The 13,268-nt window shown below is 32.0% G+C and overlaps 1 protein-coding gene across 1 annotated transcript; it reads left to right on the forward strand.

Moving 5' to 3' along the window:
• The first annotated feature begins 372 nt into the window (after window positions 1-372).
• LOC114642652 (uncharacterized) lies at window positions 373-12,763 on the forward strand. The gene is made up of 8 exons (XM_028791512.2): window positions 373-534; window positions 1,163-1,480; window positions 4,386-4,697; window positions 7,143-7,250; window positions 7,332-7,362; window positions 10,866-10,909; window positions 11,798-11,844; window positions 12,002-12,763. The coding sequence occupies exons 1-8, from the start codon at window positions 495-497 to the stop codon at window positions 12,074-12,076; spliced, it is 975 nt and encodes a 324-aa protein (XP_028647345.2). The 5' UTR covers window positions 373-494; the 3' UTR covers window positions 12,077-12,763.
• The last annotated feature ends 505 nt before the right edge of the window (window positions 12,764-13,268 follow it).

Genomic DNA, 13,268 nt, shown 5'->3' on the forward strand with positions numbered 1-13,268 from the left:
AATGGAACTGGATTCACTGTGTGTAATAATATTCATGAACACAACCCACAATAAACTACACATTCCGTTGTTTTTTGCTTTATCCTGTCTGTCTTGCTTGACTTTCATAAATGCTTGTGACATACAGTATGGATCAGATTTTGAGCCTCAGTATTTTTCCAGTATCAAGTATATTTACCTTCAATAAAGGCAATTCTTCTTCTCACTTGACATGTCTGATCAGAAACAACACTGACTTTTATTTTTGTATCCAAAACATTCTCTTAATATGCTGAATAACTTTGCTCCTCATCATTCTTAAAAATTAACATTGAATGTTGAGTAAAGACAGAGGCACCAGCCTGTTCTTATATGGTGTGTTTCATATTTGTTCTCCCGCCTCTCTATTGGTACAGCAGGTTTCCTTCCAATATCATGGCCCATAATTCTGAGGCTGTGTTCAAGACCGTGCACCACAGAGAGCTTTAATTACACTGTTTAATCAACGGCTAGTCATGCTGATTTTTGTGGTTCTTCTCTATCATATATCAGCAGGTAAAATTTTATGTTTTTTCAGCAACTACATTAATTGATTTATTTGATTTTGAAGTGAGTTGTTCAAAGGTAGACAATAAAGTGTTATTTTTATGTGTGAAGTTTCTCAAATGTCTTTAACCTTGCATGTCATTTTGATTTTTATTTCCAGAAAATAAGGAAGAAAAACTAAAAGTAAAAAAACAACAACAAAAAAAAAACATGTATGGATGTTGTTTTTGTGATATTCAGTTAAAAAATAAATGTATCATTATGTGCTATTATTTGAAGACTGACAAATCAGCCATGATGGAAATGTAAGAACATTTCAGACAGTGGAATGTTTTAATAATATTCCCATTTTCTGAGTTTCTTGTTCAGAATTATAATACAAAAGTCATGTTTTTCCTAAAATAACAAATTATAAATTGTTCGTGCATTTAGGACTAAAAAAATATGCTCTTGAATACGTAAATTATTTTTTTCATCCTTGATATAAAATGAAGTGTTCAATATGTAAATTAAAAAATGTACTGTAATTACTATGGACCTATAGCATATACTATGAAGAAAATACATCAAGTAACTTTTGTAAGACACCTTTATTAGATGCAGTATTAACAACTCAATTTGTTTTCCATCTAACTAGTACCTGCGGTTGTTTATCAAACTCCCCAGTCTGCAAAGATCAGAGTTGGACATGAAGTGAACTTAACATGTTACACTGAAGATTTTAGGGGCTTCTGCTTTACTGTTATGTGGCTAAAAATTAATTTTGAGAACACTCCGGATGTTTATCATAGTATTGATTTTCCTGGTCAACATGCTCAAAATGGTAAACCAGTGGACACAAAATGCAATCTCACAATAAGAAATGCACAGCTGAAAGACTCTGGGACCTATGTCTGCATGTTTTTAAAGAACTCAGTTTTCTTTATGGGAAATGGGACAGCATTAACTGTAGCAGGTAAGTGAGATTAAGTAAAAGGGGCCTATAGTGGTTCTAATATTAATTGTGAAAAAAAAAATAAAACAAGAACTAGAAGAAAATTAATCTGTTCTATCAGATAACTAGGAAAAATGTATATTTGCCAAAGTAACTTTGAATAACTTTATGAAAAAACGTTGAATAGAATATTTTATATTAAAAATAACAGTGTGCTATGGTTAAATTTGGTAAGAACATTGGTGTGTCTGTATGTCTAATGCTTTATTTGACAAGAAAATATGCAGTTTTGAAAAAAGTTAATCAACTTTCAAACTTCAAAAATTGGGATTAGTAATACAGGCATGTGGAGTATCATTTTCGAGGATGATGCTCATGAATATTGTAATATTATATTTCCGATATCTGATTCTTTACCAGTGGTCTGAGTCCTCTAAGAGCCACTTGCAAAAGTTTAAAAATGACAAATTTCAAACATTAGCAGGTGGGGTGTTGTTTTAGACTATTTCACCTGGACCCTAATCCATCTAACATAGTGTGTAAAACAAACTTGTGACAGGGCACCAGTCAGTCGCAAGGTAAACACACATTAGAGCCACTTTAGCATTGCCAGTTCACCTAACCTGTATGTCTTTGGACAATGGGAGGAAATCATAAAACCCAGACGAAAACCCAAACAATGACATGGGGAGAACATGCAAAGTCCATGTAGGTGGGAACCTGGACACAAACCCTGGTGTTCTTTCTGCAGCGCAGCAGCATTACCACTGCATTGTTGAGTCGCCCTACTTTTTTAAAATGTTTTTTTACAAAAACAGATAAAAAAATGAAAGAACTCCATATTAATTTTTAACTCTCAGAAAAGGAGTACTCTAAACAGTTACAAGAAAAAAATTTTAAAAACTAAACTAGAATCTGTTTTGGATATTTAGACTTGACTTTGGATATTTAGACTTGAAAAACAGCCTTCTCTTATTCCCGTTTACATTCTGTGGGAGCTTAGAATCATACTTCTGCTTTGTATGATTCCAAGAATTTTTTTTTTATGTACAAACTGCACTTTTTATTTATATTTAAATATAGACAACTTTTTTTGTATGCATTACCATTTAAAGCATAAATCACAGTGTAGTATTTATTACTGCTTATGACTATTGTGCTTGCTACATAAATATAAACATTATGTTTTAATAAATAGTAAACTACAAACAATAATAATGCACTTTTGGAGAACACTGTTCACATAATTATATATCCCAGATAAATTAATAAATCTTCAAAAGCACAACATAATTGTTATAAAATTTTAAAACAAATTCAGAGCACATGCATAAATAATACAAATATAAATATTTGAATACCATCTGCTAGCAAAGCTGAAATATTTATTCTTCAGAAAGCAAAATGATGCATTTTTGGCCCATATCTAGCTTTACTTAATGGTGTACAGCAGTTTGCCAGTGTAATAATCAATGTTGAAAGTGTGTTGCCTGGGAAAAAGTGTATAATTTGTATATGTACAATTAGGACATATAAACATTTTTACGCGTTTAAAAATTATTAAACAGTGAAATTGCACACAAAAAATAGTTTTATTACATTAGCAATCCAGATTTACATAATTTCTCTCTAGAACATGGGGACCAAACTGTGAACATTTTCCTTGTTTGCCACTCAGGATATTATGCTGCTGAGTTTCATAATTCTGAAAATAAAATACCATTTTATAGTGAACTGCTCAAGAATTACCTTATTTATTTTTTAAATACTGTACAACATTTCATAGTAAATACCCCATAGGTGTTTGCCCTTTACAACTTTTTACGATTTTCCAAAATGTACGGAGAAACAATTTTACTAACTTATTTAGACATATATAACATTGAATAACATAGACATATATAACATTTAATATAACATTGAATATCACTGTAATGCAAACTCGTGCATATTGTAACTAGAAATATAAATAATTTTATATAATATTGTTTCTTGTTAACCTTGTCAATCATGTAGATCAATTAATTATTAAACATTTTTCTCATGGCCGTGGACACTGCTGTTTGATATAAATTTTTAAAATTTACAGTTCTGTCATTATTTAACTGCTAAGACTCAGTTAACATTGCACCTGTCATCCAAAACTGCATTTAAAGATCTGTGACTGTTTATATTTAAGCCTTATTTTTGTAAAGTTAAAAGACAGAAAGGAAAAAAACTCACATTTTAGATTAGCATTAATCAAACAATAACAAAACGCAATCTCGTTTCAATAAGCTTTGGCCAAAATGTATGTGTCACATAACTTCTTAAGTCTGGTAAGGGATGCAGAGCACCAAAATATAGGATCTAGCTATCAATTTAAGGTTCCTCATGCACAGGTTTGGTTTTCTCTTTGATAGATTTCTCACCTCTAAATTCAACTTGAAATCTCCCTTTTTGGACAAGCTAATTTGTATACAAGTGCAAATGTTTTGAAAAACAAATATAATTAAAATTAAATTATGCTTTTCTATCAGGAGTGTTATAATATACCAAACATTATGCCAGCAAAGGACACCTTAATGTGAGTTTAAATGGCTTTTGGGGTTAATTTCTGTTCAGTTCTGTCAAAACTACCTTTCGTGGGCTACCAGTCAATTAATGTATTTCTTTATTTGATGGAGTATACAGGATATAATTTATTGTTATTTACATATATCTTCAGTTGGAATGTACTGTGGTACAACTGCTCCAAATCGCACAGTGAACTAGTGGGGTAAATGAACTAGCTTCCCCTATGTGTACATTTCAGTGCTATTCTCAATGATTGACAATAATGCTAAATGATGGCCAAAGAAATCTCCATAATGTGTAATTCTGATGTTTTATCTCAAGCTGATTATAAATTAACCTTTGTTCATGTGAATGCCTTTTATCTGTACAGAACAGCCTGATGTACCCACCTCACTTGTAATATTGATTCCGTCAGAGGATGGAGATTCACACAATAATGCCATCACTGTTCTGACCTGCCTGGTATTTGGCGTAGATTTTGCTAAAATCTTTTGGAACATATCAGGCATTATTCAAGAGGGGAGAACTGACTTTGGAAAGCTTGGCAATGACCCATCAGCCAAGAACTATCTCAGAAATCACTTCATCATTCCATTGAGGAACTGGACAAGTGGAGATACATTTACTTGCATTGTGAAAAAGGAGAGTGGTGAATACTTAACAAAAAGTGTACAAAAATCAGGTACTAGATATCTTTACAATGATTATCAGGAAAGAAAATGCAAAATGTACTGTAGATTGCAAAGAAAAAAATGTTATATATAATTTATATTTTTTGAGAAATACTATGTTTTAGTTATATTAGCAAAAACAAGTTCATATAAAATGACATATGCCTTAAGATTGCACTATCCTGCTTGATAACATTAAGGAACTAGTTGTGATAAATTGATGACCTTTGTCATTAATATCATATGTTAATAGGAATACTGTTACTTTTGTGAAGAGGTATTATAGGCAACATCCAAATTGCAAGCATTAATGTAGTATTGAATAAGAATGTTATTTGTTTTTCACATAAAAACTATTATATCAACCTCTTAAAATTTATCTTGTAGACATTTAATGCTACAAAATAATTTTAAAAAATTACAATTACTTTTATTATAGCACATATAGTTAAAATGATAATATCACACCTAAGTGAACGAAAAACAGAAAAAGATCATTAAACATACTGTATGTTGAACATTACATTCTCATATAAATGATAGGAATAACTTAGGAAAATACTTTTGAAACAAATCACATTCTAAACATTTCCAAATTATTTTTGATATATGCAAATAATGTATCAAAGTACAATCTTTTTTTGTAATGGTTTTTGATCATGGTGAACAACTAGAAAACTTATACATTAAGCATTTTACAGTTTCTTCAAGAATAAAAGACTCAGCTAGAGAATAAATTGGAGGGTTGTATATCAGTCAAAAAGCTTTGGTTTTTATAATGAAGCATTAAGGTGTTGTACCGTGTTAACCATTATGAATGTAGTGAGAAGTCAAGCAAAATGACATATTTTATTAGCTAACTAAAACTATTACAATATGCAAGCTTTCGAGGCAACTCTGGCCCATTCTTCTTCTTCTAAGAGGCCTCGAAAGCTTGCATATTATAATCTTTTTAGTTAGCCAATAAAAGGTGTCATTTTGCTTGACTTCTCACTATAATGAAGCATGAAAGTGGTATATGGCCCAATTAAGTAACCATGATAAAAACAGTATAAAGTCTTTTTTGCTACTGAACAGTGAAGAGGCAAGGTATTACCAAATGAAGAATACATTTTTCATTATATATGAAAGTTTTTTTAAGTTCTTTTGAGAACCCTAGCCTAGTTGGATATGCTTTACAGTTCAAACATACCCTGCGGAGAAATATGAGATGAGATCTGCAATAGCTAAGACAATAAATGATAAGTCAAACAGCTCTGTTCCTGTTATTATACTATTTTTGGGACGCTAGTTATCCACAAAGCTTGAGATGGTTGGTCAGAGGAACATTCTCAAAGAACCTCTGAAGGATGTAGAAATGGGGCCAAAAAAGTACATATTTAGTTAGTATAATGCATAATGCATATGGTAGTGACCTAGCAGGAATTGCTGCCAGCAATTCTCTGGGTACCTTTCGTAGCCTTTCCACAAAAATTCTATTAACCATAAGTTAAAATATAAAAGCTCAAATTTAGATATATGAAGCTTACAATGAAGTTGCTTCATACATACATAAATACATACCATACCTACTTGAAATCAAAACATGTAAACATTGTGACATACTGTATAATATATAAAACACAACATGGTAGTCCAGTGTTTAATGCTGAACAAAACCAAAGTCCTGCGTTTGATTCCTGGCCCAAGCATAGACCGTGAGGAGTGTGCAAATTGTTGTTGTTTTATTCCAACATCTCATTTATGTACAGTATAAGGCTGATTGACATTTGTAAAGCAGCTGAGTGCAAATGAGCTGGGAATGTGTGTGAATGTGCCATGTAATGGACCTTTATCAGTACTGATTCCTGTGTGATACTGAACTGGATTAAATGAATGGACTAATGTGTGTTACATATCACATACAACGTGTAGCCTCTCATTAGCAAATTCTGATGCCTAATGGTTACATAAAAGTAGATATAAATTCTAGACTGTTCAGTTTCTGCTTGGATGTTGCAAGTTCTTCCAAGTCAGTGTATTTATTTTTCCAGGTAACCTTGGTGAGGCTGAAATAGGTTTCTGTCCTTCAAGAGTATGAATTAGGTTGGTAGTTATATAAAATAAATGCATAAATACATATAGCATATCTTCTAAATTGCCACCCTCCTGTACCAAATTAATATATTAATTTAATAATATGCATATGTTTATGTTTATGTGTCTGTGCATGGGTGATTAAGAGCTTTCATTGAAAAATATAATATACATGAAAGTACAAGTTTGTGCATTGGTTTCATGTGAATTAAAAATAACATCTTTGTTAAAACACAAAAAATATTTTAAAGTGCAAACTACAAAAAAGAAGAGTAAAAAGTACTGGATGTTAAGTCACATATAGCTGGTGTGTAAATGTAAGTCAACTACCAATCATTTACCTATCTGTTAAACAAATGTCTATGCATCTTTCCTTTCAGAACCTGTTAATTGCATACTCTATTTGGGAGCTCAAATTGTAGGTTGCCTCCTTCTAACTACATTGTTAATTATAAATCTTATTTGCTGCTGGGTCAAAACACATTCAGGTAAATTTAAAATATATTTTGACTTTTTCTGAAAAGTGCATCTACCATTACAATGTACTTATTTATGCTTTTCTTTCATAGGTAAAGCAAGTAGATATGTGAGTGATGATAGGTGGGTACTTATTGTAAACTAACTACTGCTTATACAATACCCTTTTTATGAATTACAAAACATTAACGGGAAGATTAGTTAAAGTGAAAGCTCTTTGCTGTTGCTATTTAAACTCAGCTCAATTGTTTTCACATTTAGGGTACATATATACTTAAATACAAGTCATGCAGATTTTCATCTGATCAACCAGCGTAGTGATGGTGCTGAAAGAGTTAACACTTCATGTTGCTTGGACCCCGGCTGGGGTGTTTGTGTGTCTTTCCCTTTAGGAACTCTGGTTTCTTGCAACTGTCAATTTTTCCCATGTGTGCTGGTCTTTGTATTCATCTTGTGCTGGATTTATGCATTCCATTTTGAGCAGATTGCTGCTAGACTATACACTGATTCTCTCAAAAGAGCTACACTAGGATTTACAGGATATTAAAGTATTAATAATGCATACACTCAGTGCAATGTTTTTATATTTCCTAGAGATTGGTTGTGGACTTTAAACTTAATGAATTGCAAAGTTACATGAAATATTTATATTGTACATATTCCATTAACTAAAAGCACTTTAGATATGCAGACAATTTCTATTTAATTAATTTACTTGCAATAATTTCTGCTTAATGGATTTAATGTACATTTGCGACGAGAAAATATCTAAAAAAACACAGATGATTTTGCTGACAAGTCTTTAATATATACTTTCAGAATACAAGTTAAAAATGATTTATGGTTTTGCTTATTAAGTGTGCTGACATATAATGTGAAAACATGTATTGTTGTTATTTTTATCCGCATTAATGAGTGGGATGATTTTCTAAACATTTTAAAAAATTTGGTATCCTTAGTCTTTAATGAAATTTGTAAGGAAAATGTAATTTTCATTGTGACTTCTAAATAGACCCTTTTAAGTTTTTAACACTCCATTTAAAACAGATTGATGCATTTTTTTGTTTTTTTTAAATTGTCCATCTGAAAACCAAGACACGTTTTTTAAGACCTGTTAATTAAGTTCTTTAAGTCTTAAGTCTTTCAAGTTTACCCAGAGAGAGATTTTGTTAGCTTGTATATGTTCCTTATTTACATATCCAGTAACAGTTTTGGATGCCTAACCAAATCCTGATGCAAGTTATTGAAGCGGCAACATACAGAAGGCCAGGAAATAGGCCGTCAAGCCAGCTGTATGCAAAGTGGACTTTATATTTCTGAAACATAGAATTTTGAAAGAAGTAGCAAATGTAGGTTTAAAATCAAGGTTGAACCGCAATTAGCAATAGACCTCACTTTGAACAACTAACATTAGTAAGGCAATGTCCTCACAGGTGGCGCAGTGGTAGTGCTGCTGCTTTGCAGTAAGAAGACTGTGGAAGATTGTGGGTTCGCTTCCCGGTTCCTCCCTGTGTGGATAGCGCTTTGAGTACTGAGAAAAGCACTATATAAATGTAATGAATTATTATTATTAATTGGTGCAATTTCTATATCACTTATCAGATATAGCCTGATGTTTGTGAAAGCTATTTCAGTCACAAGCAGATTTCATACATCATGAAGAGTATTTTTATGTCTGTAAGCAAAAATTGGATTGACTCAACTTATTTAGACAATCCGGCTATTTCTGATTTGTCTTCAGTCTCATTTGACCCAACTGTAGTCAATATGTGCCCAAAATCAGCAGCGCCAATTCAGACGTAATATGAGTGGGTAACAGAGAGAGGGGGTCTAAGAAGTCAAAATGTTGTCCGTCAGCAGTCCTGTTCCTATCACTGTTGCCTCTGGTTAGAGAAGGTTCCATCTTTAAAGCTATTTAAATCTCGTTTGAGCTCCACCTTGTGCAAGGAGAGCCTTTCATCCCAAGCTGTAACTTCAATTGCACACAGTGATTTTGAAAGTTACAGTAATACATTTGTAAGCCATTTTTTGCTTTTCAAAATTTCTATTAAATGCAGTTTTTATATGTTATTTTAAATATTACAGCATACGATTTGTATTTATTTTTTGCTTGTACACCTTGCATTTATTTTCATTTTATTCATCTTTTCATTTATTTTTAAAATTTACCTTATTCTATTAATGTTTTTGCATTTTCTATACAAATGTTGTATTTATTGTGTTGTTTTATTGAATCTGATTTTATCAGAATTAAAATGTCCTTGGAGTTTTTTGCTTGGGGCACCCAGAGTCCCTAGAATCACTTCTCTGCCTTCAAATATTATTAGCACAGCTCTCTTCATGCCACTGGCTACACTACACGCAGAGGTACAACAGTCTTGACAAGGTTTTTCTCCCACTTTTATCATCAATTGCTGGTAAACAAATAGAATAAAATAAAAACAACTAATATTAAGTATTACTTTTATCACACATAGACAATGTCTGTCATTCAAACTGTTTTATTAACCCGTTTATTTCATGGTTGATGGAAGTTATTCTGACAGCACTGGGTGCAATACACGCCAAAATTTGGAAAGGGTGACAATTTTCAGTCATGCTGTGCCAATTTGAATCTGCAAAACAAACTAACCAAAGGTGTTAGACTGAGAAGAAATCAGAGGATTCCCGCAGACAGACACATGGTTACAACATGTAAACTTTACATAGTGTCAAGGATTGGCTTTCAGTGCAGTTTCTTGGAACTGTAAGATTTCAGAACGAAACCACCATAACACAGTCTCATCAACAGAAAAAAAATAAAAGCTCTGCATTATTAAACATCAGTCAATGTATTTTAAATTGTTACAGTGTAAAATATGTTGTAAAGGCATTTGATGTGTTAGAAACTAAATTAAAAAGGTGCATGTTATTTTTAATGTGAAGAACTACAGTATACTGTCTTTTATGTGTACCCTGCAATTTTTCGTGATTTTATACATTCATAATCATCTTTTTGCATTTTACTGTTGCTACTGAAACAAACTGTTTTAACACAGACAGACCACAATTAATGCTTGACTGTGTGTACCTTCAATAAAAAAATCTGTTTATACTTCAAACAGAGAAGAACAGGAAGACAGTGAGACATTGTTAATGATTGTGACCTATATCTGTGAAACTGGAGGCAAATTATTTTGTCTGTGCTAAGGCTTCAAAGATTAACACAATAAGCTATCTGTTATTCCACAATTTGTCTCATGTTGACATTTTGCAATATCCAGTCTAATAGTAATAAATATATTATGAATCAAGGAATCAACCTTAGATGGGCTACAATGGCATTGCAAATAACATTCATGCACACTCTCACAAGGTCAGTTAGAATCACCCGCTAACCTAACCTGCATGTCTTTGAGATGTGGGTGGAAGCCTGATGTACCAGACACAAATAAACAACACCACATTCATAAAGAATGTGTACAAACTCCACACACAGAGAAACCATTTTTTTTATTTTAATTATATTATTAAAACTGTTAGATCCCCTATCTGACTTTACAACCTTGGAAACCTTAATGTGTATCATAGTTACTGATATTTTATTACATCTGTTGAAATGTATCCCATATTGAAATTTTTTGCAGCAAAAATGAAAGGCAAGCACAGTTAAGAAGCAAAAAGCAAACAGGTATGTTATTTCTATACAGGTCAGTGCAACTTTGTATATATCACTAATACTTTGATAATCTCCTTGACGGTGCTCGACTACAACTGGTCTAGTGAGGCGAATGGCAAGACAATGTATGTTGTTAGCTCTGTTATTGTTTGCCTGTCTAAGTGCTGCATTTGTCCTCACAGAAAGATGTGATGAATTATGAATCACAATATAGTATTTTTTTGGAAAGAAAAAGGTATATGCTTTCAATTAGTTATTACAAAGATCACCTCTTGTTTATCTTAAGACCCGAAATGTAAAAGGTGACTTTTTATTTAAACACAATAATGATTTGGTGTTTAGACATATACAGTATGAAGGAATGGATTGACAGACTAAGAAAAAAGGAATGTTTCAAAAAAGCAAATGATCTTGGTGTTGTGTGTAAATATTTTTAACTGCTTGCACTGTTATCTCTCTCTGTTCGGTGGGACATTTTTCCAGTATTTAAAAAAAATAGGTGGGCAGGAATGTTACATTACATTACTGTCCATCCAAGGTTCCAACATGTTTGCCTTTGATATTAATGCTGTCTCCAGGAGACATATTTCTCAGAATGGCTCCTTAAAAAAGGTATGAGGGACATTAGCGCCTGTATATATTTTGGAATGTATATGAGAGATAATAGTGACCTGCCCTTCTTCAGTTATTGCTACAGCAATCCAATTGCTTGCCCCAATTTTCAACTCCTCACTTTTTGTGCCAGACGTTCACAATGATTTTACCAGCATCTAGAAGTTCTCCACTCCTCGCATAATGGAGATCACATTTCCTAGGAGTGAAACATTCACTAGTCAACAGGATGTTGTAATGTTGAATAAAAGCTAGTATTTTCATCTTCATTACTTTTAACCTTTTCAGGAGAAAAAAGTGCAAATCGATTCCCCAGAGGAACTCAAGAAGTAATGGTAAATATTTTATTTCTTAAATGTTAATGTGGTCTAGTTGTCCTTTACCTTTCATTAAATAATAATTTACTTATTAAGTTGTTATTAATATTCTATAAAATATTAAACAAAAAGCAAATGACCCAGAATATGAATGATTATCTTCCTTTAACTGCAGGAAAGGGAGGAGGTGCAATATGCCAGTCTGGAGTTAAGACCCCAAGTTAAACGGTGGTGTCGAAATCAGGAATGACAACGATGTACAAATTGTGCTGACTTATTGAATGTTTTATTTTCTGTGCAAATTAGCTGTTCTTTTAAAAAAAATGAAGAAATATATGTAAGGATATGTATGTAAATTTATTAAAATAACAGTGTGGCTGTGCTTCTTTTGTTGAATAAATATTAAAATATACAAACTGGATATTACACAGTATATACAGAACAATAAAGAAATTTATTTATCTTGAAATTCTGGCATACAGGCAGTTTATAGCACACTTTTATTCTCCTGATGTGTAATTGTGTAACCTACTATATTTAGTCTAAAGTGCATACTAATTAAGAATACAATAGGTAAATATCTGTTACATTCACAGTCAAAGCTTTTCAGAAGATTGTGGAATGGAAATCATCACAGCATCTGCAATGCTTTATTGTGATGAGCAGAACATGTGCATTTTTAAATTATACATATCACTCGAGTTATACTGTACAGTAATACTCCAAAGATTATACAGTTTGATGTGAGCAGACCCTTACATGTTGGATTGGGCAGTTTAAAAATCTTAAAGATCAGAAACATTTTTTTTATTTATATAGTGAGTGGATATTTCACTGAGGTTGGCGTCTGACCATTTTTCTAATTCAAGTATGGTGACCAATAGGTTAACAGATTTGACAATTACAGTTTTGAATCAATAAAAAATATTAACATAAATATTCAGAAATAAAAAATATAAAAACTAAGAGCAGCCCAATTACACAGTATTCAGCAAAGTAGTATGTAAAGAAATAGGAAATGAAAAAACAAAACAGAATACAAAAACCAAAAACAACACAATGAAGAGATTTAATAGACCTTTCTGATAAACAAATAAACGTTAGTTCTAAAAATCTGTCTTCATATTGTAAAATATATTAATTGTATAATACATTTCCTTTAAATATACCTTAGATATTAGTAAGACTACCTCTTGATCTCTAAAAACAAATGGAATTCAACCAGCGACAAAGTACATTGCTTGTTACTTTGTGAAAAGCATTCAGTAATTTAGATTAATATCGAACATACTGTACTGTAGGTTGTCTCTCTTATCTCACCAAAAATTAGCATTTGGATACTTTTCTTGCTTAGTTATATGTTTTGGAAATTCTCTACATTCAGACCATACTAGATAAACATTTGTATTTGCTTGTCAGGTAGTTTTGGCTTTCTTACTCCT

Source organism: Erpetoichthys calabaricus, chromosome 2 (assembly GCF_900747795.2).
Source record: "Erpetoichthys calabaricus chromosome 2, fErpCal1.3, whole genome shotgun sequence".
Classification (NCBI taxonomy): Eukaryota; Metazoa; Chordata; class Cladistia; order Polypteriformes; family Polypteridae; genus Erpetoichthys; species Erpetoichthys calabaricus.

Bases quoted from the DNA above. Each gene is read 5' to 3' on its own strand.
- LOC114642652 (XM_028791512.2), top strand. From the start codon at position 495: ATGCTGATTTTTGTGGTTCTTCTCTATCATATATCAGCAG. The intron at 7,251-7,331 runs GTAAATTTAAAA...TTTCTTTCATAG, and splicing joins CTGGGTCAAAACACATTCAG to GTAAAGCAAGTAGATATGTG. The intron at 11,845-12,001 runs GTAAATATTTTA...CTTTAACTGCAG, and splicing joins GAGGAACTCAAGAAGTAATG to GAAAGGGAGGAGGTGCAATA.